Source organism: Macaca nemestrina, chromosome 11 (genome assembly GCF_043159975.1).
Source record: "Macaca nemestrina isolate mMacNem1 chromosome 11, mMacNem.hap1, whole genome shotgun sequence".
NCBI lineage: Eukaryota > Metazoa > Chordata > Mammalia > Primates > Cercopithecidae > Macaca > Macaca nemestrina.
The window spans coordinates 68,709,097-68,736,508 of NC_092135.1; the positions used below are offsets into that span (position 1 = coordinate 68,709,097).

Here is a 27,412-nt window from a genome sequence, read left to right on the forward strand (position 1 = left end):
GTGGCAGAGCAGCAGCTCCGGCGCTAGAGGGAACCTGGGCTGCTCTCGTTGCGGGAAGAGCTGGGTCTCTGGTTCAAATCACTTGAATCTGACTTCTGGGAAAACTGGCGTCCAGGGACTCCCCCCGGAGACCCATAATCTTCTTGGGGCGACCTCAGGTTGGGGGACTAAGTCCTGCAGGGGACACTTGTTCATCCACAACCAGGGACACCCATCTCTCCCAACTCGAGACTTTTTACTCCCCAAGTTTAAAACTCTGAGGCCACCCCGCCCCCTTCCCTGTCCCTCGCTTAGAATCAGGTATGAACACCGACATTCCAACCCTCTTTCCTTCTTCGGCGCTCTTGAAGGTAACCGGTGCGCGTGCGCACGTCAATCCGAGGGTGTGTGCGCCCAGTTTCCGGCGCCGCGGGACACCCACGACCGCGGGGCTGTCCCTCAGCCCGGCCGCCCGCCCCGCCCCGCCCCCCCGGACCCGCCTCCCAGCCCCGCCCCGGGCCCTCCTCGCCCCGCCCGCTCCGTCCCGCGCCCTCCACCGCCCTCCGGCCTGGGCCCGCCTCCACCCAGCCTCTCCGTGGCTCCCCGGGCTGCCCCCGCCTCCGCCCCCGCCCCCGCCCCCTCCCCCGCCGTCGCCCCATCCCCCCAGCCCCCACCCTCGGCTGCTGCCCGAGCTTCCTCCACACGCCGTGCAGTCTCCACGGCGACGCGGCGTCCCAGACTCCGAGCCCAGAGCCCAGCGCGAGCAGCTAGCCGGGCTGGCTCTCGGTGTCTGCCCTTCGAATGGTCGGCTGGAGAGAGCCGCCAGCTGGTAAGACACTCCGAGGCAAAGACCGGTCTCCCTCTCCCCAGCCCCGTGTGCAGCCCGACCCAGCCCCCACAGCAGACCACCCCCAGACCCGGCGCCCGAGCCTGCGGACTGCTCTACCGCTTCTGGTTCCGGCTCTGGGCCCCGCGGCTGCCAGGCGCCGCCGGGAAGGGAGGATGCGTGCGGCTGGGGTGCGCCTGGCTCGCGGCACCCTCCTCCCTCCATGGTCGGAAGAGGTGAGGAATAGCTGTTCGGGTCTACGCGGGTGTGGAGATAACTGGGCGATTCTGACAGGCTTGTCTACACCACCATGCTTTGACCTGCCGGTTCACACGCACCAACTCCTTCCCGGCAAATAACGAGGATGGCCCAGCTCATCCCAGGGCTTCCCGCCCCCTCCGTCAGTCCTTGCCCTTGCCGGGAATTATTTTACTTATTTTTGGAAAATTAGTGAAGACACCACTACTAGCTAGATGTAACTTGCTAGCCATACAAATTTTGATGTAATTTGGACAAATCATTTATATTCCCGGGACTTGTTCTCATCTTACGCGATGATGAAGTTGACTTGAAACTTCCAAAGTGTTGATATTGTTGTCTTTTGACTACTCAAACTACTCTACACTGAGCCCTTGTAGCATTTAAAGTAACACATGGTATAATGATCAATTTATTGTTTGGCATAGGTGTCTTGGCTGAATCTATTTTTGCCGCAGGAGAACCCCAGGAAGTCGCTTTTTAAAAATCTGAAAAGGACACTGGACATGTCTTTTAATAGGTTTCATTTTTCTAAAAATCAAATGCAATGATCCCCAAATCCAACTTGTTATTTTTAAATTTTTATTTGTTTTTGTGAATTGAAATTGTCTTGGTTTTTGTAATCTCTGGAAAACAACAATAACAACAGCATTTCTCTTTAAGTGTCAAGAGTTTTCCAGAGCTGAATTCCAGCATCTCTGTAGGCATTTCAGTGCACCCACTCCAGAATTCCAGAGCTTTCCACGTACGCTCACCGGTTGAGCCACATCCTCACTGTTTTCTCCCCTCTTTGCCCCATCCAGTTTCAGCATTTAGAACTGGCTTCATTTGTGACAGTTCACCTTCAGGACTGGCCTCCCTCGGCTGTAAATATTAACAATAGTATAGGAGGAGTTATAGTAATTGTAGTTCTAGCAGGAGATGAGTGCTACTATTATTATTTATTAGTAGCTAATTATTTTAATCCTTGCAATTTGACTCTATGAATAGGTGGTATTTTTATCCACACTTTATAGTTGAGGAACGGAATCACAGAGAGGTTAAGGAATTTGCTCAAGGTCACACAATTTGCTGGGATTTAAACATAGACAACCTGACTCCAGAGTCTGGAATCCTAGCACTATATTACGCTGTAAAGGAAATATATAAAATTTATATTTAGTCACTTTAAAGAATGAATGTAAGTGATGGATGATCCTTGACACCATTGGTATACACATTTGAAGCTATGCCATGAAATATTGTTCCTGCATCATGTAATGTTCCCCCACCAAGCTCCCTGAGGATAGAAGATAGTGCTTAATCAGCTCTGTCTCTCCTTACCAGAGTTGCAGGGCCTGAGTGTGTAGCTAGCTAGCTATTCATTCTGTCTTTGCCTATTAGACTACAAGGTAGCTTAGAAAAACCGGTAGCACAAAACAGTAAAATACTTGCATAAGTGGGATGAAGAAAAAACATGTAATGTCTTCCAATATTACAAGATAAATCTAAAATAAAAATTTTTTGAAATCTGAATTTTAAATGTTGGTAGTTCATTTTATAAAAGCTGTGTTTTTTTGTTTGTTTTTTGTTTTGTTTTGTTTTTCCTGAAGTCTGTGAAGTGTGGAGTCCAAATAATACCAATTGGGGAGGTTCAGAATCTTGTGGCCTCTGGTTGTATGACTCCTAAACTACAATTTCTAAATCTTGTGGCTAATCTGTTAATCCTACAAAGGCAGTCTGGTCCCCAGGCAAGAAGAGGGTTTGCTTTGGGAAAGAGTGGTTATCATCTTTGTTTCAGTGTTAACTGTAAACTGATTTCTTCCCAAAGTTAGTTTGGCCTATGCCTGGGAATGAACAAGGGCAGCTAGGAGGTTACAAGCAAGATGGAGTCAGGTCAGATCTCTGTCACTGTCATAATTTTATCACTGTTACAATCTTTGCAAAGGCAATTTCACCTCTGTTCTTCCAGTTCTGCCTCCACTGCCTGCTGACTCTCCTTAGGTATCTCCAGTCCATGAGCCCAAAAGAAAGAATTTAATTGATCCTGGTAATCACTATTCCTCAGTTTGGATAGTATGGGAAATTACACTGTAGTCCCTTAGAGGGAAGCATTTGTTACAGTACTTTGAAGCTTGCTCTGTCACATACATATAAGAAGTTAGTACCCACTTCAACTATTAAGATTCTGAACTTCTCAGAGTATCTTCATCTTTGTGTCCCCAGAGCTTAGCACAGTTATATCTGACATGTAGTAGGTGCTCATCAAATGTCTAGTATTGTATTATTTATTGTCTTTTTTTTTTTAGAGACAGAGTCCCACTCTCTTGCCCAGGCTGGAGGACAGTGGCACAGTCATAGCTCACTGTAACCTCAAGCTCCTGGGCTCAAGCCATCCCCCGACCTCAGCCTCTTGAGTAGCTGGGACTACAGGCACACACCACCATGCCTGGCTAATTAATGTTTTATACAGGCATAGTTTTGCTATGTTGCCCAGGCTGTTGTCGACCTCCTATCTTCAAGCTATCCTCCGGCCTTGACCTCCCAAAGTGTTGGGATTAGAGGTGTGAGCCACGACATCTGACCCAAATACCTGTTTTAAATAGACATTGAATAGTGCATGAAAATTTGGAACTATCATAAACTGTGCTGTTCCCATTGCCACAAAGACTGTTAAAAGATATCAGCTTTATATGTGTTCTAAATTAGTCTGCTTTTTCCCTGGAGTTACTGATCTTTCTAAACAACGGTCAGTACTTATACGGTTTAGGTAGTTTTTGAAATTAATTAAAAGCCCTCAGAGATAATCTGCTTGTCTCAATCACAGTAAAGGCCCATTTTTGCTTCCGTAAGCAATTTTAATCATCCCCATAGGACATCTTTCCAAACTTTTCTTTTAAATAAAACATTGAATTGTTTCAACAGTGTCCTTCCTATATGCCAGGCTCTGCTGAACACTTTACCCAGATTTAATTCCATTTAATCCTTGTAATAATCCACCAAAGGTGGCACCATGGTGATCCCCATTTTTCAGATGGAAGAATGGAAGCTTAAAGAAGTTAAATGACTTGTCCAGGCTCACCTGGGAAGTGACTGGAACTGGGATGTGAATCTAGTCCCTTTCACTCAAGAGCCCCATCTTTTTTTTTTTTTTTGAGATGAAGTCTCACTTTGTCACCCAGGCTGGAGGGCAGTGGCACGATCTCCGCTAATTGCAACCTTCACCTTCACCTCCCAGGTTCAAGCAATTCTGCCTCAGCCTCCCGAGTAGCTGGGACTACAGGTGCGCACCACCACGCCGAACCAAATTTTTTTTTTTTTTGTATTTTTAGTAGAGAGGGGGCTTCATCGTGTTAGCCAGAATGGTCTCCATCTCCTGACCTCGTGATCCGCCTGCCTCAGCCTCCCAAAGTGCTGGGATTACAGGCATGAGCCACCGTGCCCATCCCAAGAGCCCCATCTTTTGAGTATTATTCTGTACTGTCTCCCAAGGAATTCAATGTAATGAAAGGAGATGAAATGGACATTTCCTAGCTAATGATAAAGCCAGACCTAGCAGAGCATGGGTCTCCATCAAGGACTGGGATCTGTCCATCCTACGTTTTCACCAGGTGAAAATGGGAGGAGAATTATATGCACGAATGTTTCATCTAGGTGAAGAGTGGAATGTTGCAATCCCTGAAGATCCTAGAGCTAGAAAGGAAAGGACTGCTCTAAATATAAAGGTGGGCCAGCACGGTGGCTCACGCCTGCAATCCCAGCACTTTGGGAGACCCAGGCAGGAGGATCGCTTAAGGGCCAGGAGTTCGAGACCAGCTTGGCCAACAAAGTGAGACCCTGTCTCTTCAAAAATAAAAAATAAAAAAAATAGCTGGATGTGGTCGTGCACACCTGTGGTCTCAGATACTCAGGAGGCTGAGGTGGGAGGATTGCTTGAGCCCAGGTGATCGAGGCTGCAGTGAGTCATGATCATACCACCACACTCCAGCCTGGGTGACAGAGCAAGACTCTGTCTCAATAATAATATTGTTAATAAATATAAATTTGATGCTCTATGGGACACACAGGTACCCACGGGATTGTGGAACTCTGTGAAGTGAAAGTGTCTCTCAGGGGAGATCGTGTTAGATTTCTTTTGTTAAGGCCTTATTTAGTTCATTATTGCTTTGTTTCCTCTTTGGAGCTTTACTGCCCTAGATAATCAGAGGAAAATCTTTCATTTATCCTAGAGTTTGGTCTTCCACCACTGTGTTTCCCCAAAAGATGCTGTGCTGTTCCGATAGACTTTAGTTCTCTGTGAGCCTCTTGGAGAGCTAATCAAATTAACATATGTAATGTCTGGCTAGGTCAGGGTTTCCCAGAAAGCAAAGCCTGAGGCAAATTTTATATACAGCTGCTTTATTCAGGAGCATAAGTCAATGCAAGGGACTTGGATTTTAAAAAAGTAAAAATTTAATATGAAATAATGACGCTTCCCTTTTATTGTCCAGTCTTGGCCCTGAATTTTATATTCCAGAAATCCCTCAGTAGGTAATAATTATGATAATTTTTAAAGTCTGGTTTGGGCGTGGGAACAGTGTTGGAAGGGTGAACAAGTGAGTTGTTACTTAGGAAAATTTTAAGTGTGGCCACTCCCATACTTGAAAAAAAACCTTGAGTTTATTTTTCTCTTAACTATGAGAATGAAATTTATCCAGATATATAAAAGGCTACCTTATAGGAAAATCAGTCCTATGATCAGGTAACTTAGGTAAAAATTCATAGAAAAAACATTGTACCCTTATATTAATAAACACATGAGAACTTATGAGGTGAGGATTATATTTTAAAATCAAGTCATTTCTATATGTATTTAAATAATACTTTATTAAAAATACCATATTTTGAAATACTGTGGAAGAATTTCTTCTTGTTCTGGTCACATGTACTCTAAAAGGTGTTTTGTTGTTGTTGTTGTTGTTGTTGTTGTTGTTGTTTGAGACAGTCTCGCTCTGTTGCCCAGGCTGGAGTGCAATGGCGCAATCTTGGCTCACTGCAACCTCTGCCTCCCAGGTTCAAGCTATTCTCATGTCTCAGCCTCCCAAGTAGCTGTGATCACAGGCGCGCACCACTGTGCCCAGCTAATTTTTGTATTTTTAGTACAGATGGGGTTTTGCCATGTTGGTCAGGTTGGTCTTGAACTCCTGACCTCAGGTGATCCACCCGCCTCAGCCTCCCAAAGTGCTGGGATTACAGGTTTGAGCCACCGCGCCTGGTCTTAAAAGGTGTTTTTTGTTGTTGTTGTTGTTGTTTTGTGACACCAATAAACTGGAATGTGGCAGATAAGTTACATAAAACCAAAAAGATAACAGAGAATTTCTTTTTTTTTTAACTGTTATTTTAGGTTTGGGGTTATGTGTGAAGGTTGGTTACAAAGGTAAACGTGTCATGAGGGTTTGTTTTACATATTATTTCATCACCCAGGTATTAAGCTCAGTACCCGTTAGTTATCTTTTGTGCTTCTCTCCCTCCCCAGCCCCTCCCCGCAGAAGGCTTAATTTCTCTAGATTTTTTAAACTAAATTTCATAATCCAGAAGAATGAGATTTTACAGTTAGAATGGAAATAATGCTACTAAATACAAAAACAAAATACATACTTAATACCCAACTGACAGATTGTGTTCTGTGTTCTATTTGTATTTTAAATCTATATAAGTGTTTAGAGGCTTATGAAGTAAATATTTTGGTTTTTGCAGGACTTCTGTAGACAAGACAGATACTGTAAAGGTGAGAGTATATAATTTTTTTAGGATGTTTTGGGTCTATTTTACCATCAATTTGTACAGTTTTTAAATAATCAGCTTTAGTATAAAATTGTATTTTATTCTAGATAATAGAAATGTTTACATAAAGGCTATTAGTAAATTATTTCAAATATCTCAAACTAAAATAATAATGCTAGTTTTTATTTCTGCTTCTATTTTAGACAGCAAAGAACAGACAGAATGGCAGATTGCTAATGTCTGATCCAAAGGGTAAATGATTTATTACTTTGAAAGAATATGTTTAGCCACTATTTTGTCCTCAATATTAAGAAGAATATTGGAATGGCGAGTGTCATTGAATGACTTAGCAATTAAATCCTTTATTATTTTGCCTATCCTTTTAAAATTCCTAACTATTTGCCATTTAGAAATGTATGTTAGGGACATCACTGTTAATAAAATACTGAGGGTATTTTTTTCTCTTTCAGAAAAAGTGACAATTGAATCAAATGAAGCAATGTCAGAGTAAGAAAATGTCTTTGATTGTGCAGCTGATTTCTCCCATGCCTTTTAAGCAATTAGAACTAGATAATGCAGCCATTTGTCACCCAATTAAATTTGAAAGGCCAGAAATGCATGGATTAGCAGTTCAGCTTTTGCTTCAGTCAAAGCAGTTGTTACTTAGATAAAAGGACAGTTAAAATGAAAAATGAATTTTGATAAAAATGTAGAAGTGTAGATAATATTCACTTCTACTTTTTAATGCTTAAACACCCTGGATTCTGTATTTTACTTGTATCATAATTTTCATAGCTCATTCCTATTTCCCTTTGATACTTATTTCTTTCAAAATATTTCTTCAAGTGAATATTTACTTTAAAATTAAACCAATTATTTTCTGTAACATGAATTGTTACTACTCAATAAAGAAAATAATCACCTCAACTAGTTGAAGAAACTGGTGTTAAAAAAATTACATCGTTTCCAGCCTTTTGGCTAAGATCAAGTGTAAAAAAAAAATCACAGTACAATATCAATTTAGTAACTAAATGTTAAGTATCTGCCCTGTTCAAGACTCTGATTCTGATAATCTATTAAAGCCCTTCCTGTATTCATCTCTTACTTTCTGAAAAAAAAATCTCTATTTATTCTATGAAAAATTACGGCTCGAAAGTTGATCATATACACATTTGTGAGGATTACTGACAAATTAGTAGATACTGTTCTGGTGGGATTCTTCTATTCAAATTTGTATTGTTTTGGTTTATTCTAAATATTGGCTGGGAAAAATTCTACCTTAGGCAGCATATATTTAAATTTTCATATTGTCAAAACTAAAAATGTCCACCTTGGCTTTTGTTGTAAATTATATATATATTACATATTATGTAATACTTTTTTTATTAAAGAGAAAGTAATGTATAGCAAATCAGTGACAGAGGACCTTATTTATTTTCATTTAAAGTTACAATCAACCAGAAAAAAAGAGCCTTGTTACATACAGTAATCTACATGTAATTTTATACGTATCCTATTACATGGTTGAAACATTTAATAAAATCTAAAAAATGTTTAGCTGTCTTTGAGGGATATTTGAAATACAACTTTCAATAATAGTAATAGAAGTTACTAGATCATAGATGAAAAGAAATTACTGTTGTATCCATGACCCCCAGTGTTCTTTGAGTGATAAGCAGTGTTGGAACTGGAGCAAGGGGTGTTCCACCTCCTGAGGTAGATAAACCCCAGGGATAAATCAGATGCAGCCTAGGCCAAAATAGAAAAGCAGAGTGGCTACTTGTTCTCTTGATCTCAGTCATAATTGCATCTGCCTCTCAAACTGCTTCGTGCAAGGTCAAAATGATCATTTCCCTTCAGTTTGCTTGCAGAGAAGGAGAAGGGTGGACAGTGTAGCCAATAAGCTTCACAAGTGTGTAGTTTTGTCACCTCAGGTACTTCACCCAGAGTTGAAGGTAAACAGGGCTAGTCCTAGAGAAAAATGATCAAGTAGGAAAAAACATCAGGGGGGATCTTTGCACGGGAAGAGTGTGACTGACCTGCAAAGTTGATGAATTTTTTCAGTGTAGCTTCCATTCCACTCTCCAGCCTGCTGCTGGCTTCACAGTCTGATTGGCAAGTGAGATTTGCCAAAAGATTTCATTTAGGTTGGGTTAGGGAAAACTCAAAGTTTTTTCATTGCTTTAGTTTTTGTATTTTTCACTCCAGTCCCAGCCACAAGAAGTATGTGGACTCTATAAACCACGAGTTTCAAACTTCTGGGCGCACAAATCCCACATTTAACATTTTCTTTTTCCTTAGAAATCCTATGTGGGAAAGATTTTGTCTACCCAGCAAAGTGCTTTTAGTTGACAAACTATTTTCAGTAGTAGAAATAAAATATGTATTTAATGCTGGATAAAGTTTTCTAGATTTTGGACCTTACTTGATATTTTGGTCAAGCTTTCAAGCATAAAGATTGAGGGGAAAATGGCTGAAGCAAATCCACAGCACTCAACACTGACTGAGCCTGAAAAAAATTGTATCTCTAGGACTTTTCTTACATAATCACATGTTTTATAACCTTTTCTAAAATGAATAACGAGCTATTTTTTTCTTCCCATTTTTATACCTCAAGTAAATGTCTCTCTGGACACAGACCAAGATTGACAAGCAAACTTAATACCCCACCAACACAGATCTCTCTAAATGTAGCTAAGACATTCTCAGAAAAGTAAGTTTTAATTAATTTTGTTTTTAGGCCCATGTTTGACAAGTATAAATCATTTTATGACAAAGTTTAAAATAGAAATCTCCTGAAAAAATTATTAATTTCAATAGAAGTTTTGGGATACTTCCTAAATATACCCAACACACTGAGGGAAAAATTCTAAAACTTAGGTTATCTGCCCTCTATCATAAATATGTTCCAATGGAGTGTCTAACCTGATTAGCTCTGTAATTTTGTTAAGTACTAAATTAAATACTTTTGCATTTCCAAAGGATATTACTACATGAAGTAAAATTTTAAATCTTTCCTCAGTTGTAATTATAGTTAACAAAAACAGATCTGTTATAGTATACTAATTATCTGTTTTTCTTAAATAGTTAGGGGCCTTATGACCGTAAATAACATCACTTTCTCAAATAGAAGTCAATAGATTTTAGGTGAAGAGGAAATTGACCTTTGGGCCTCTGATTCTTTGAAACTACGCAAGAAAGACCATAGAAAGTGAACAGAAAAGCCTTTTATATCTTAATGTTAAAATCAGGATTTGATTAGCTCTCATACAGGTATTTTTCTGGCATGTTCACTGCTTCCAAATAGTAATATTCCATTTATCTTCAGGTCATTGAGTATATTGGTTGCCTCCATGTGTGTTTCATTAAAATTATTATAGGCATTTCTAGTTATTCAAATACCTAGAACTATACTAGCTAAATTCCTTTTTTTAAGGTATATAACTCAGTGAATATATAAGTGCCATATTTTATTCTAAAGCACACATTTTTTTCATATTTTAACACTTTTTACAATCAATGTCATCTTACACTTGTATTTGGCAATATTTTTTCTTTTTTAGTGTACGTAAAACAATGGTTTGTCTTATAATAAATAGATGGTATCTTAGATTCAATGAAATACTTTAATTCAGGGAAGAAAAAAGACATCAAAACCCTTTTATGTAGATCAGCTATGAGAGCGTATAAATTTTAGTAATCACTAGTGTGGTGACCTTTTACATAATAGGAGTCTCACAATCCTGGAAACTGAATATTTCAATGATTCCACAACTTTTCATATGTAGAGTTTCTTCTTGGATGCTTTCTGTCACAACTAGAAGATCGAGCGGGGCAGAGGCAGAACAAATGTAAATCATCTTTGCTGTGCATTTTTCATTTCCAGAGAAGGGTTTTGCTTTAGCCACATGTACTGGGGGAGTAAAGATTCCATTCCCTCCTATAGTATTAAGAATATAACAACCTGGTCAACCTATTTGTTAAATTAGTGCATAGGACCACTAACTTAACGACTAATGTTCTGGATTCACATTTCCATGAGGGGGAAAAACAGAGCCATTGTAACCTTGGGGAACAAATAATACTTTACATCTTTTTATATATTTCCATACAAACTAGAAGGTGAATTTTTAAAACTTTATGAAGGAGTCAAATTAAAAGATTCTCAAGGCCTCAAAAATAGAGACTTGGGGTTTTTTTCCACAAGTATAGGGTGCCTGTGTTTGTGAACAGAGGGCACCACATTAAGAATTCCTTGTTTCAGTGTGTTATTTAATAACAGGAAGCTTCAAGCTTGAAGTCTAAAAGGGAGAGTTAACCCATTTTTAGTTAAGCTACTTAATGAAAAAGGCTATTTTATATTATGACCAAGGGCTAATATTATGCTATGCATAAGCATAGCATTTAGCAATGGCAAAAATCGATTCATAAACTTAAAAACTCAAGGCTAATTTTCTTAGTTTTATTCCATCATATCACTGTGATATACCAAAGACATTTATATAACTGATTACTTAAATGCTGTGTGTTAAAGAACTCTGAAGAGTCTAGGAATACAATAACAAATGCCAGTCAGCAATAGAATTTTAATCATCGTAAAATAATTTGTAATGCTTTTCCACAAAGAAGATACTACATTTTAGCTATTTAGTTTATTGTTGGCATATTATATTGTATGTTTATATTAAATGTAGTGTGTGTGTTTAAAGCATTAAACAGAATTATGACCTAAGAAAATATTTTTTCACTGTCTAACATAGGAAGGAAGTCCCTTCTAAGAATATTGAAAATAAAGTCTCTTTAAAGAATATTGAAAATAGAGTATCTTCAAGGAGTATCGAAAGTAAAGATATCTTAACAAATCTACAGTCTGACCTACTGTCATCTTCCTGCTTAAAAGAAAGCACAGGTAATAACATTTGTTTCATTGAATTAACTAACTATGGCTTCTAATTGAACCTTCCTTTTCTGCGACCTTGGGGAACTGACAACTTTGTAGATCTGGGGCGGGTAATGAGAATCAGTAGTTCTTCAAAGTCATGTTCTGGGTGATTCTTATATTCAGCCTGATATAAGATCCATGGATATACATTACATAAGATGATAATTACAGAGTCTTAAGTCCTGGAATAAGTTAAAATACTTATGAAAGCATTAACACATTCCATTCATTTAACAACAGTTGAAAGCCAGAGTGCCAGGCACTGGTTTAGAGGCTGTGGATACAACAGTTGGCAAAATAGGGAAAGCCCTTGTCCTTACAAAGTTTACATTCTAGTAGAAGACATACAGCTGACTATTAAAAATAAATAACAGGCCAGGTATAGTGGCTCATGCCTGTAAATCTCAGCACTTTGGGAGACCAAGGCGAGAGGATCAGCCCAGGTTGAGCCCTAGAGTTTGAGACCAGACTGGGCAATATAGCAAGACCCCACCTTTAAAAAAATTTTTAAATTGAAAAAGAAAAATTGCCAAGCATGCTAGTATACACTTGTAGTCCTACCTACTAGGAAGGCTGAGGCAGGAGGATTATTTGAATCCAGGAGTTCAAGGCTGCAGTGAACTATGATCATGTCCCTGCACTGGGTGGGTGACACAGCAAGACCGTGTCTCAAAAAGAAGTCTAAAAGAAATTGAAAATTAAAAATAAAAATAAATAATAGGCTGATGTAAAGATAGTAAATTATCCAAGTTGATTGTTCAGAGCTACAGAATTAACTCCTTGTTTTACTCTTTCTCCCCTTCTCACTACTGCACTTGACTAGTCTAAAAGAAAAAACAATTAAAAACACAAACACTGTAATCTTAGCACTTTGGGAGGCCGAGGTGGGTGATCACTTGAGGCCAGGAGTTCAAGACCAGCCTAGCCAACATGGCGAAACCCAGTCTCTACTAAACATGCAAAAATTAGCCAGGTGTGGTAGGGTGCGCCTGTAGTCACAGCTACTCAGAAGGCTAAGGCACAAGACTCGCTTGAACCTGGGGAGCAGTGGCTGCAGTGAGCCGAGATCACACCACTGAACTCCAGCCTTGGCAACAGAGCAAGACCCTGTCTCCAAAAAAAATAAATAAATAAAAATAAATAAAAACACAAACACATAAGATAATTACAGGTTGTGGTAGATGCTATAATGTAAATAAACAGCTCCTGGGGAGAGGACTGCTTTAAATCTAGGGATCAGGAAACTTATCTCATGCTGCTAAGTGTTTGTGACATGAATGAGATCATTCCTGTGACATCACAAAATGTCCCTAATTCCTCATTATGACCTCCCTTGGTGACATCAGTGCTTTGAGTCGGTCTACATGCTGGGTGCACACTGGACAATCAGGGTGGTTGTGAGCTGATGGAGACTGTAAATGAACCAGAAACAGGTAGATGGATGGCCTGAATAACACAAGCATCATACTCTTGGAAGAACTTGATATTCCTTTTCAGGGCGGTACTTTGGGTTTAGGGTCAGGAGTTTGTTTTAGAGTGATAAGTTTTATCTTTTTTTTTTTTTGGTCTTTGTTTTCTTAACATTGTCTTCTATGAAGCTCTCCTAGATTTCCTCATTTTCTTCTTTCTAACACAAGTGGGTATACACGATTTAGAATAGCTCATGGCCACCTTCCCATCAAAGAAGGCATCTCAAAGACTTCCCAGGCACTCAAATCATACAAGAAGGGGTGGGTGTAACACAAGTTCAATTTCAAACTGTGAAAGACTTCCACAAAGCTGAAGGAGCCAGCAGACTCACTCAGTAGTATTTCCCCAGGAGACAATTTAAACTTACTTTAATAGAAGTATATTTATTTTATTGTGTATTAGTAAAAATAGTACAAGACATAGTTAAGAATATGGACTCAAGGGCCAGACCGACTCAAAGATCTACCACTTAATTAGCTGTGTGAAGTTGGCCAGTATATTTAACCTCTCTGTCCCTGAGTTTCCTCACCTATAAATGGGAATAAAAATAGTACATACCTCATTGATGTTAAGAGATTTAAATGAGTTAAAATATGTAGTGTTTTGAATATGTTTGTTATGATAATTGTTACTTTTATTAATATATCAGTTTAATGAATGGTAATAGGATCTGGCAAAATTTAATTTGCAAACTTTTTGATGTCTATTGATTAATTAGGTATATTCTCTTTTAGGTGAAGTGAGCAAAGATGCAGTCACTGTAAAGCAGGAGAAAAATAATGAATATTGCCTTCAGGATATTGATGATAAGTTGTCAGAATCAGCAGAGGAGGATGATGATGATGATACCAATGATGAAGATAATGATGAAGATAGTAACCCTAAAAAGAATACTCAGGCCCCACTAGAGTTAATGGCAGAAGTAAGTTTTCCTTGTGCATATAATTTAAGAAACTTTAAAATATTGAAATAACTAAAGATTGAAGATTTAAAATCACTACTGTGGGAACTAAAAAAGTGGATATCACGGAGATAGAACATAGAATGGTGGTTACCAGAGGCTGGACGGGAAGAAGGGAGAAAAAGAGAAGTCCGTTAAGCGGCACAACAGTACAGTTAGATGGAAGGAATAAATTCTAGTATACAGTAGTACAGTAGGGAAATTATAGTTAACAGTAGTTTATTACATACTTTAAACCAGAAGAGAAAAATTGTAATATTCCCAAAGAAGAGATAAATGTTTGAGATGATGGTTAATCCAATTGCCTTGATTTGATCATTACACATTGTATACAAGTATCAAACATGTACCCTCAAAATGTGTATAATATTATATATCAATAAAAAATGAACATTTTAAAAAATTAATAAAAAGATCCTTGTCCACACACAGATGCTTACCTGGCTACCCATCTCTCTTACTGCTTTCACCATGTTAGAGGTGAAAGAAGATTCTGGAAGGGACATGCAGTATTTTGGTAAGGCTGAGGCAGGGGTAAGAGAAGTGTTGGTATAAAACTCTTCAAGGACTGATTTAAGGAAAGCTTTCTATACACTGGGCACTATGCTAGATGCTGGGGATATAGAAATAAATAAGACATGTCTTTGCCCTTGATAACAGGCACATATGTAAATAATTACAATAAGATGAAATACATGCTAGTAATAAAAGTATTTATTAAGTTTCTGGGAACAGGGAGGATTAAGGGGCTAACTGAGAAAAGAAGCAGGAGGAGCAAAGAATAAGAGGAGGATTTTTAGAGGAAGAGACACGAATAGAATCTTAGAAACCTGAAGGAAGAGGCAAGTATAGAATTCAACTGTTAAAACAAGAGAAGGCATTACTGGCATCAGAAGAGGCACATATGAAGGCATTGAAGCCTGAAATAACACACTCAGAAATTATACATGAGCATTTACTGACAATTCTATGGAGAACGAAACAATTTTACCTCACTTGTTGTGATATCACAGTCTACCTTTAATTACTATTATACAACCTCATGTATATTGTATAATAGGACACTCATTTCCCTTTCCCATCCTTTGTATTATTTTCTCATACATTTTACTTCTATTAATGCATATAAGCCCCTCGATACATTTTTTTTTAATGGTTAATTCTCTTTTAAAGAGATTTTTAAAATCTCTTTTCAAATGTCCTTTTTATTTACCCACATATATGCATTTTCTGGTGTTCTTCATAGCTTCCTGTAGATCCCAATTTCTACCTGATATCATTTTCCCTTTACCCAAAAAACTTCTTTTAATATTTCTTATAATGCAGTTCTACTGGCAATAAATTCTCTCAGCTTTTTTTTTTTTTTGTCTTGAAAGGTCTTAATTTCACTTTCATTTAAAACAAATATTTAGCTAGAGAATTCTAGATTGCCAAAAAATTTTTTTAATGCTTTGAACTGTTGCTTCATTGTTTCAGAAGAGATATCTGCTGTTCTTCTCTTTATTCATCTGTATATAATATGTCTTATACAAATTTTTTCTTCCATATTATTTCATTTCACAGTTTGATTATAGCGTGCCTAGGTGTGGTTTTCCTCATAGTTCTTTCTGCTCATTAAGATTCTTGGATCTGTGAGTTTGTAGTCTTCCTCAGGTTTGGAAAATGTTCAGTTATTCTTCACATATTTTTTCTGACCTCTGCTCTTCCTCTTTTCATCTAAGGTACAATTGCTAAAACACTGAACCACCCAGTATTGTCCCAGAGGTCGGATATTCCACTTAAATTTTTTCAGTTTTTTTCATATTTTTTTTAGATAATATCTATTGCTATGTCTTCAAGTTTATCATCTTTTCTTTGCAGTTATAATCTGCTGTTAATCTCATCCTGCATTATATTTTTTTTGCATTTCAGATACTGTAGTTATCATCTCTAGAAGTTCTATTTAGATATTTTTATACCTATTATTTCTCTCATCATCACGTTCATATTTACCTCTGTTTTTGAGCATATGGCATATATTTATAATAGCTGTTTTAACATGCCTGCCTGCTAGTCTATCATCTTTGTTAATTCTAGGTCAGTTTCTACTGATTGTTTTCTCCTGCTTATGGGTCTTATTTTTTTCCTTATTTGCATGCCTATATTTTGTTTGTTTGTTTTAATAGATGGGGTCTTGCTTTGCCAGGCTGGAGTGCAGTGACTACTCACAGGCATAATCATGATACACTACACCCTCAAACTCCTGGGCTCAAGCAGTCCTGCCTCAGCCTCCTGAATAGCTGGGACTACAGGTGCACACCACCACACCTGGTACCTGGCAATTATTTACTGAATCCCAAACATTGTAAATTTTATGTTTTTGGGTACAAATGTTTGTTGTTTTTCTGTAAATATTGTTGGACTTCTGTAAATATTTGTTCTGGGGCACAGCTAAGGTGCTTGGAAGCAGGTATCTCTTTGACCCTTGCTTTTAAACTTTGTTAGGGAGCATCCAGGGCAGCCTTTATGTAGCATAGGGACAGTACTAAGGCAGTGCCCTTATGGGGATTCCCCAATGCTCTGCATTTAGGAGGACCTTCCACTCAGGCTGGTAAGAACATGAGCTGCTCTCAACCCTATCTGATAACCAGTGATTATTCCACCTGCTCATTCTAGTGATTCTTCCTCCAGGCTGAGATAGTTTCTTCACACTCACATGCAGATCATTACCAGCCAAAGACTCAAAGAGACACCTCGGCAGATTGCTGGAGCCCTCTGTCTTTGTGAAACTCCCTCCTCTTGAAAATTATAGCCACCTTGGCTGTAATCTCTGCAGTCCAAACTATGTCATTTCAACCCAGAGAAATCACTGGTTTGTGTTTAGATTCGTCTTCCTCATGCTGGCCCCTGGAAACAGCCTACAAGTGGTAAGCTAAGGCAATCATAGGACCCACTTTGTTTCCCTTCTCTCAGAAATGTCACTGTCCTGTGATATCTGTTGTCCAGTGTCTGAAAACTGTTGTTTCATATATTTTTGTCCAATTTTATGGTTGTTTAAGGAAGGACAGTAAGTCTGGTCTCTGTTACTCCATCACGGCCAAAAGCCTCAATTAGATTTTTAGCACAAAATAAAAAATGCTTATGTACTTCTCTTCTTAGATAATTTAATCCAATTGCTAGCCATGGACTCACATAAAGAAATCAGTCATATTATATTTACTATATTTCCTTCCTAGAATAAAGCATATATAGGAAATTTTGAAACCTCCTTAATATTATAAGGTGCTTTTAAGAAGGAAGAAGAAAAATTGATGCCAAATATTAGAAAGACTTCACTTAGTCTTCCTTTTGTCTAGACACCTAAATCATTCTTGAATTACAGAGCATTCAATGACCCTACTTACCATAACCAGACTCTCTGGAGTTGCTTGTTTTCTTTTTTTCTTTCTTTTTCAACATTTAATTATAAAAGTCATCCATTAATTCATTTTCATGTAAAAATTCAGATAATATGAGATTGCTTACTTTCATATCTTGTTTGGTACTGTGGATAAGATTTTTTGTTTTCACAATGCATCCCTTTTTAATTGTCCCAATTTTTTATTTATTTATTTATTTATTTTTTTGAGATGGAGTCTCGCTCTGTCGCCCAGACTGAGTGCAGTGGCGTGATCTCAGCTCACTGCAGCCTCTGCCTCCTGGGTTCAAGCTATTCTTCTCCCTCAGCCTCCTGAGTACCTGGGACTACAGGCACACGCCACCACGCCCAGCTGATTTTGTGTGTGTGTGTGTGTGTGTGTGTGTGTGTGTCTTTTTAGTAGAGACAGGGTTTTACCATGTTGGCCAGGATGGTCTCAATCTCCTGACCTTGTGATTTACCTGCTTTGGCCTCCCAAAGTGCTGGGGTTACAGGTGTAAGCCACCGTGCCTAGCCAATTTTGTAAATTTTAAAACCTATAGAAAAAGGGAAAGAGTAGAACAATGAACACCTGAATACTCCTTACTAGATTCACTACTCATTAACATTGTGCCTCATTTGCTGTATCTTTCTCTTTTAATAGGAGAGGCATAGATATAACCTAGCCATATACTTCTTTTTTTTTTTTTTTTTTTTTTTTTGTTAATTTTTTGAGACAGTCTTGCTCTGTCGCCCAGGCTGGAGTGCAGTGGCACAATCTCACCTCACTGCAACCTCTGCCTCTGGGTTGAAGTGATTCTCATGCCTCAGCCTCCTGAGTAGCTGGGATTACAGGTATGCACCACCATGCCTGGCTAATTTTTTTTTTTTTTTTAAGTAGAGATCAGGTTTCACCATATTGGCCAAGCTGGTCTCGCAGTCATGGCCTCAGGTGATCCGCCCACCTTGGCCTCCCAAAGTGTTGGGATTACAGGCGTGAGCCACTGCGCCCAGCTTAGATATATACTTCTGACTGAAACACTTGAAATTAGTTGTAGACATCATGAAACTTCACCCATAAATACTCAAGCTGGGTCTCCAAAGTTCATTCTTCAGTGTAACACTATATCCTTATCACAACTAAGAAAATTAGTAATAATTCTGTAACATATAATATTTCACCAAATTTAGATTTCTGAAATTATCTTTAAAATAGCTTTTCTAGCTTCTAGCTAGATTTTTTTTCCAGTCAGATTTCATCAGTGTTTATGCTTTTTGTTTAGTTGTTAAGCATGTCTTTATTCTGAATATCACAAATACTTTTGTAAACCTGTCTTCAGCGTAATTTTGGAGTGTTAGATAATTCTCATCGAGGGCTTTGGCAAAACATCCATTGCAAGAATTTCATAATTTTACTGCCTTTTGAACTGTTAAAGGAAATATATTTTATGCTAACAAAAACAACAAATAGGTCAATACAAGGGAATTTGAAATTGATTCCATACTTCTTTTCTTTTTCTGAGGCTATTATTATTAATATAATGCTTCGTTAAATACACTACATATTAGATAATATTAAGAAATTCCTAAATGTTTAGGTATGATAGTAATATTTGGGTTTTATAGTAATGTAAAATGAGATGATATCTGTAAACTGCTTTACAATAATCCAGACAGAGCGGGGGAAAGAGTGTGTGGTGATATTGATAGAACCCAAATTTTGAAGCTGAGAATTGGGAACTTGGATTTCTTTTACTATTCTATTTTTGTGTATATTTAAATTTTTCATAATAGATTTTTAAAATATAAAAATAGCTGCATATTTTATTGATCACATTCTCTGTCCATGATCAATTAAACTAGGCATTAATAACAAAAATAACAATAACAAATTAAAACCACTTAAAACTGAAAAAAATTTTTCTAAATGGCATGAATGTAAAAGAAAAATAAAAAATAAACTTAAGCTAGGTGCAGTGGCTCACGCCTGTAATCCCAGCACTTTGGGAGGCTAAGGCAGGAGAATCACTTGAGGTCAGGAGTTCAAGACCAGCCTGGCCAACATGGTAAAATCCCATCTCTACTAAAAATACAAACAGTTAGCCAGGTGTGGTGGTGCATGCCTGTAATCCCAGCTACTCAGTAGGCTGAGGCAGGAGAAGTGCTTGAACCCAGGAGGCAGAGGTTGCAGTGAGCCAGGATCATACCATGCACTCCAGCCTGGGCAACAGATCAGACTCCATCTCAAAAAAAAAAAAAAAAAAAAAACCTCGAAAACTATTTGGAAAATAGTGATCACCACAACACTAAATATTAAAATGTTGAAAAAAGCTTAAAATTTCAAATGCTTCAATAATGATGATGATGATGATGATTCAAGGAAGAATGACAATAAATGAAGTAAATATTAATGCCAGAAACTAGAAAAATAAACATAAAACAAGAAAAAGAATTAAAGAAACTTTAATTCAAACTAAAAACCAAATTAATGTATCAAGAGCTAGATATTTGAAAAAAGGATGACATAGATATGAACTACCAGATATCATAATTAAAATGGAAGAAAACCACAAATAGGAATGAAAATGAAAATGTCTTAACCTAGACAAGAATAGATTTTGAAAATAAAAGAATTCTATCGCATGAGTTGAACATACCATGTTAATTAGTATGTGAATGAGAATTTTGATGAAATTAATGACTTATAGAAAAATCTCTGGAAGAGTTATATTTACATTAGAAAAAAATTTTTTTAAAGCCATGGGAGAAACTGAGAAAACTGGTAGAGAACTACTTCTGAAAACAGTACCTGGGTATTTATCAAGTATCTGGAAGTGTATGAGAAGGGTCTCTTTTATATTACTATATGCCTCTATCTCTTACAGAATAAAACTCATATACCTGCATGTGGTTCAGAATATGTCACACACAGGCAAGAACAATCATCAAAGTATAGGGGATTTTGTGTGTATGTTTTTTTAATGGAATCAGTCTAAATAGCTGTAATAGAAGATTAGTTTAGTAAATTGTAGCCTAAGTAAGTAAAAAATATGTAAGAATATTTCATGCCATGGGGAGAAAATGATCACAATCTGCGGGTTTTTTTAAGTTACTAAATAATATTAAATGTGGTAAATACATATGTGTTCATTTATGGAAAATAATACTTGAAATAATATATATGAAGATGTTAAAAATAAATATGTTTTTTTTTCCATAGATGGTAGAAATGTAAGTGCTTCTTAACTGGGGACAGAACGTGTTTATTTAGCTTTTAAATTTCCTACATAAAAAGATATTATTTTGTAACAAGAAAAGTATAATAAAAATAATAAAAGCAAAACTGGATGATATAAGAGCAATGCTGGAAAATATCAAATGTACATTTTGTAAGTCTGCATTTTTTTCAACTGTCATATAATTATGGACTAAGTTACAAGTGAAACCTGTATCTGAACCAAAGGAATATTAAAATAAAGTGATTAATGTCTTCACTATCTGCGCCAGTTGAATCAACCTACATATTCTCAAATTGTTCAGTAGTACATACACAGTATGGTTGCAGGAAAGCAGAGGTATCATCCTTACCCCATGTGGCTTTGCCATCAGAGGTCCTTCAATATCCTTGATTAATTGATTGGTTATAGACTGACTCCTGGAAAAACGTGAAAATGTTAAAAGCAAAACAACTAATCATTAACGAAAGATTTTCTAGGGAGTTTGAGTTGACAACATTTAAATTCACTTATCTGAAGAATTTAATGTTTTCCAGTTCCTGAGAGCAGAAATGGCCCGAGAGTACCAGTTGGCAAAAAAATTATGTCAGATGAGTAAGTACAAAATACTTTCATGTTTTCTAATCTTTGTTTTCAAAAATGAATTCGATAATATGATAATCAATCTTGATTATCATAAGTCTAGTGAATTCCCTGATAGTGTCTCAGTGATTCCTTGATAGTAAATTAGGTTGATTGGTATAAGGACTAATTTAGATCTCTAGAGTACATTTTAGTGGAATAAATTAATGTAATTACCATTACTGGAAAATAAATAAAAAATTTTACCCTCATGATGATGGGTTAGTAGCTTTATACCTTTAGTTTCAGAGAAGTGTCAGGTGATATAGCAGTCAAACCCTAACTGAACATGCATTTATCCCACAAACATTGAGTGCCTACATGTGCCAGCCACTGTTCCAGGCACTGGAAATACAATAGTCAGACAGATGACAATCCCACATTTGTGTCTAGTGTTGGAAAGACAATAAACACAGTGTGTCATGAATGTTAGGTGCCATGGTGAGAAATAAAGTAGAGAAGAAGGAATAGAAGGTACTGGAGGAAGGCAAAGCAGTTTTAAATAGGATGGCCCAGGAAGGCCTCACTGAAAGACTTGAGGAAGAGCCACATGAATATCTGGAGGACGAGTGTGCCAGGGAGGGTGAATGGCAAATGTGCTATGACAGGAGTGTGCCTGAAAGGAACAGCGAGGAGGACAGTGTAACTGGAGCAGAATGAGCAGGAGGAAGTGTGATAGGAAATAAAGTCAGAGGCGTCATGGGCAGGGGGTTGTCAGATTGCATAGGATTTTTTCTTGATTTAAAAACCTTCCTGTTTCCCCTGAGGTGGGAAAACCTCTGCAGGCTTTTGAGTAGAGCAATAATATGATCTACCTTATTTTTCTTTCTGTCTTTGGTTTTTAGTGGTTTGACTTGATGTTCAAAATAGTTGTGGGTTTTTTGTCGCAATTGTACTGTTCGGGACATTTGCTGAGTTTCTTACCTCTGTGGGTTGATGTTTCCGTCAGCTTTGAAAATTTCTTGACCATTGCCTTTTCAAATACCACTTCTACCCTATTCTCTCTCTTATTTTCCTGGGTCTCCAATTACATATAAATTTGACTTTTTTTTTCCTGGTGTCCCATGTCTATCTTATATTCAGCTCTGGTGTGTTTTGTTTTCTTTCTTTCTTCTCTTCTCTTCTCTTCTCCTCTCTCTCTTTTATTTTATTTTATTTTTTTTTTGAGACAAGGTCTCGCTCTGTCACCCAGGCTGGAGTATAGTGGTGCAATCTCAGCTCACTGCAACCTCTGCATCCTGAGTTCAAGCAATTCTCGTGCCTCAGCCCCACGAGTAGCTGGGATTACAGGCTTGTGCCCACCATGCCCGGCTAATTTTTGTATTTTTAGTAGAGACAGGGGTTTCACTGTGTTGGCCAGGCTGGTCTTGAACTCTTGGCCTCAAATGAGTCTCCTGCCTCAGCCTCCCAAAGTGCTGGGATTATAGGCTGAGCCACAGTGCCTGGCTCTCTTTCTTTTATTTCTATGTGTCAGTTTTAATATTTTCTATTTACCTGTTTTTGAGTTTCTTTATTCTATCTTCTGCTGTGTCCAGTCTGCTGTTAAAACTATTTAGTGAGTCCAAGATTGTCTTTTCCATTTTAGAATTTCCATTTAGCAATCTGGAAAGATTCTGGTTCTCTGTTGAACTTTATCATCTTTTCAACTATTTTATGCATCTTTTTCTTCTAATATATTAGTCATAATATGTTAAAAAAGAGAAAATAGCAACTCTACAATTAAACTTGTTGATAGCAGGACTCAAAATATTAAGTAGTGTTAAACTTAAATTCATTCTTACAGTAAAGTCCTTAAGTGAAAATGTAGTACAGGGATGGAGGGTCTGCCCTGGCTGGCCTCGCAAGAGTCCCAGTTGTGGAGAGGGTACTTCTAGATCATTGGCTCATTTTACAAATTGGTTTCTTGAATACTTCAACACTTCCTATCTTATGTCTGAGGTAAATAATCCTTTCAAGCACTTTTGACCTTGAGAGCCATTGAATAAAATATTTTAGTCAAAATTATTTTTGGTGACCCACAAATACAGAATTTTTTTTGAGACAGAGTCTTGCTTTGTCACCCAGGCTGGAGTGCAGTGGCACAATGTCAGCTCGCTGCCGTCTCAATCTCCCAGCTCAGGCAATCTGCCCACCTCAGCCTCCCTAGTAGCTGGGACTACAGACGCATACCACCACACCCACTAATTTTTGTATTTTTTGTAGAGACGAGTTTTGCCATCTTCTCCAGGCTGGTCTCAAACTGCCTAGGCTTAAGTGATCTGCCCGCCATGGCCTCCCAAAGCAATGGGATTACAGGCAAGAGTCACTGCATCCAGCCAGAATTTCTAATTAGAAGAAATCCTGATAGAATCATGTTCAATCCTCTATTTTTATAAAAACACTAAAGTATTATTATTACTATTTTTGAAACAGGGTCTCATTCTGTCACCCAGGCTGGAGTGCAGTGGTACGATCACAGCTCACTGCAGCCTTGAACTCCTATGCTCAAGGGATCCTACTACCTCAGCCTCTCAAGTAGCTGGGACTATGGGCACATAACACCATGCCCAGGTAATTTTTGTATTTTTTGTAGAGGCAGGGTTTCACCACATTGCCCAGGCTGGTCTCAAACTCCTGGGCTCAAGCGATCTTCCCACCTCAGCCTCTCAAAGTGTTGGGATTACACACATGAGCCACTGCACCTGGCCCAAAGTGGTTTTTAAATGGAACTGAAAGTCAAGAGTCCAAAGTACTTTACATTGCTCCATTCATCTCATGAGTGACTATGAGATTTGGTGCCAATAAATCTTCCTATTTTTTGGTCACTTCACCTGTAAGTCAAAAACCTGCAGCTCAGTCTCTTTAGGGTGCCACACTTCTGCTCCCAGACAGCCTGAGATTCTCTACATAATACATGGAGGTCCTGGAAGATTTATTTCATAAATTATCAGTTGTAAATGTTAAAGAATAATGGCTCAAAAACCAAAATACTTCATGCCATTATATGTCTAATGCAAATACAGATATACTGTATCTTCCGAAAATTTCGTTCTTACAAAACCTTCTATTTATTTTTGAGTAAAATAACTCACTCTTTCCTATTAGCCTACAGTATACTTTTAAAGAAACTAGTATCTAAGGAAGCAAGCTGGAGAAATCCTCTTCTGGAAAGAAACTTAGCCTCAGAGATTTAGACTATTAATGATAAGCATATTTTAATCCAAGGTAAAATGGGTAAAAAGTTACTTTGCTCAGAAACCTTATGTGTATGTATAATGATACATAAAATACCTATAGGATCCTTAAAAGCAGCTTCTAAGCAAGCACACAGTCATGCTAACCCAGACTGATGACAAATTGTTAGTTAGTAGATTAGGAAGTAAAGTCCCTTCTTTGGTGTATCAAGATAAAAGCCATGGGTCGGGTCCTATGAGCCAAGGGGTCTAGTTGAACCATCTACAATGTCCACAATGGTTCTCTCTCTCTCTCCTTTTTTTTTCTTGGAGACAGAGTCTCCCTCAGTCACTTAGCCTGGGATGCAGTGGCAAAATCTCGACCCACTGCAACCTCCATCTCCTGGGCTCATGTCATCCTCCTGCCTCACCCTCCCAAGGAGCTGGGACTACAAGCACGTGCTACCACGCCCAGCCAATTTTTGTATTTTTTTGTAGAGACAGGGTTTCACCAGGTTTGTGAAGGCTGGTCTTGAACTCCTGAGCTCAAATGATCCACCTGCCTCAGCCTCCCAAAGTGCTGGGATTACAAGTCTGAGCCACTGTACCCAGCCTCACAATTATCTCTTACTTTTAGCCAGATGAAGAGCACTCTTGATGCTTCAGTGCCCCCCTTGGAGGCCACCAAGATACTGAGCAGGAGTCACAATATTAAACAGATGATGCGGAGTTATGAATACTCCTCAAGGCTGGTAGGAAGAAGTAGAGCGAGAATGTGGAGCAAGATCTAAAAAAGTGAATAAAATAGTCTAGACAACTCTGAAACTAAGATTATAAATCTTTCTGGCCTCTAGGATTTCAGTAACATACTAACAAGCCTAAAAAAGTCTATTGGTGTGGTCCAAAAGAAAGGTGACACAGTCACATAAAGGATCAGCAGAAAGGAATAAATAGTGCTGAAAACAATGGGTCCAATGAAGCTGGAGAACGTTGTTAAGCAGGCGACGACCAAAGTGTAGACTATAGTAAAAGTTGTCAAGATGAAGAGAAAGAAGTAACATCAGTTTCCCCTATTGGAAAGATGTAACAAAATGGCATCTCTACTATGGAAGAGGTTGCATTAAAAACAAACAAACAAAAACTTCCTCTGTGTTCCGATGAGACCTTTAGTAAAGGATGTCACATAGATGGGTGGATGACATGAGATGAAGGATTAACAGACCTCTAGGCACACAGTCTTCTCATTAGCAAAGTCTCCATATTTTGCAGGATTTGTACCTTCTTTGAGAAATGATTATGTTCGTGAAACACTCTGGCTACTGGCCTATGAGGGAAGCCATATTGAGGTGATAGAGATTGCGTTCTATGGATAGGAGGTAGAAAATATAATGAGGGCTGTGCGCAGTGGCTCACACCTGTAATCCCAGCACTTTGGGAGGCCGAGGGGGGTGGATCACCTGAGGTCAGGAGTTCAAGACCAGCCTGGGCAACATGGTGAAATCCTGTCTACTAAAAATACAAAAGTTAGCCAGGCGTGGTGGCGCACACCTGTAGTCCCAGCTACTTGGGAAGCTGAGGCATGAGAATCACTTGAACCCGGGAGGCAGGGGCTGCAGTGAGCCAAGATCACGCCACTGCACTCCAGTCTGGGTGACAGAGAGACACCCTGTCTCGGAAAAAAAAAAAAAACCAGAAAATAAAATATAATGAGGATCATTTATCTTCCAAAGCACAAAATATAAGTGCAGCATTTTCTCTGTTTGCACTCAGATATATTATCTGTGGTATAATTGTTAGTGTTTATCACTTTGTGCATTTCACCTGCTCTGAGTGACAGTTCAATTTCATTCTAAGGAGCCTGTTTGCTGAAACACTGAACGTTAATAACACACATTCTGTTGTCCGTTTTCAGTCCTCATCTATGAACCAGAAAATCCTGAGGCCAAGGAGTTTTTCACACTTATTGAAGAAATGTTGCTGATGGGTAATTTTAAAAATTGAAATTCCTTGTTTCTCATAGAACTTATAAGCACTCACTTTTTAAAAACCCATTATCCCGGGAGATTGTCAATACATCTTTAGAAAGTGGTTAAGAAAAGGCTAAATGGCTGTCCTAAATGGTTTAGTGAAACAGCTTGTCCTCTGTGGATGGTCACAATGACCCCCTTCTCTCTGTGGGACAGAACTGCCCAAGCAGAGCAGGCTCCCTGGGGACCAGGCATCAGGTACTGACAAGCAGAACATGCTAACACAGCTGTGTGTTAAAGGAATTACCCACAATTCCAAGGGAAGCCAAACCCTCTAAATTACCATGTCTCACTTCCTTTCAATGGACAATTTTACTACTGTCAATAAAATTCTATGATGGAAATAATTCTATGAAACTATTAAACAGAATTTCATTGACAATAGTAAAATATTTTTGTAGACCTATGTTTTAAATTATCAAAAACACCTGTATGCCAGTAAAAATATGTTTCTTCTTTGTACTACCACTTTGACCCTATGTGCAGTTAGCCAAGTCCAACTCAGTTCTTATGTTGCAAATATATGTATTTCTTGGTAGAGGGAGGGGCAAGGAGAATTATTTCTCAGAGTGAAGTATTAAGAAGCACTTTAAGCAATCCTCTTCCTTTCTGTGGCAGAGAAAACTCAGAATCGTGAGCAAGATGGTGAAGACAGTGATGAAGACAGCAGTGGTGAGAGTAAAGGAGAAAGCGATGAGGAGCTGAGTGACGAGAGCTCTGATGAGGGTGAAGATGGATCATGAGTGTTGCTGCGATACTTAAAGCTTCATGTATTTTCATTAATGTATACCATGCAAATTTAAAGACGAGAGTGGCATTTTA

The 27,412-nt window shown here is 38.2% G+C and overlaps 1 protein-coding gene across 9 annotated transcripts; it reads left to right on the top strand.

Moving 5' to 3' along the window:
• Positions 1-27,412, top strand: LOC105483255 (glutamate rich 2). Of its 9 annotated transcripts, XM_071072913.1 has the most exons (11): positions 288-350; positions 693-808; positions 6,779-6,809; positions 7,009-7,057; positions 7,276-7,312; positions 9,423-9,518; positions 11,566-11,714; positions 13,952-14,139; positions 21,327-21,384; positions 26,476-26,547; positions 27,209-27,412. In XM_071072913.1, exons 1-11 carry the CDS (start codon positions 303-305, stop codon positions 27,331-27,333), a joined length of 969 nt encoding a protein of 322 aa, XP_070929014.1. In that variant the 5' UTR covers positions 288-302; the 3' UTR covers positions 27,334-27,412. The 9 variants fall into 9 exon arrangements, with proteins under 9 accessions (XP_070929018.1, XP_070929016.1, XP_070929019.1 ...); XM_071072917.1 differs by lacking the exon at positions 693-808 and having other exon boundaries at positions 1-300; XM_071072915.1 differs by lacking the exons at positions 288-350; positions 6,779-6,809 and adding an exon at positions 25-158 and having other exon boundaries at positions 351-808.

Coding starts and splice junctions, on each gene's coding strand:
- LOC105483255 (XM_011744027.3), top strand. CDS start 303: ATGAACACCGACATTCCAACCCTCTTTCCTTCTTCGGCGCTCTTGAAG. Junction 11,715..13,951: donor CTGCTTAAAAGAAAGCACAG/GTAATAACATTT, acceptor ATTCTCTTTTAG/GTGAAGTGAGCAAAGATGCA. Junction 26,548..27,208: donor TGAAGAAATGTTGCTGATGG/GTAATTTTAAAA, acceptor TTTCTGTGGCAG/AGAAAACTCAGAATCGTGAG.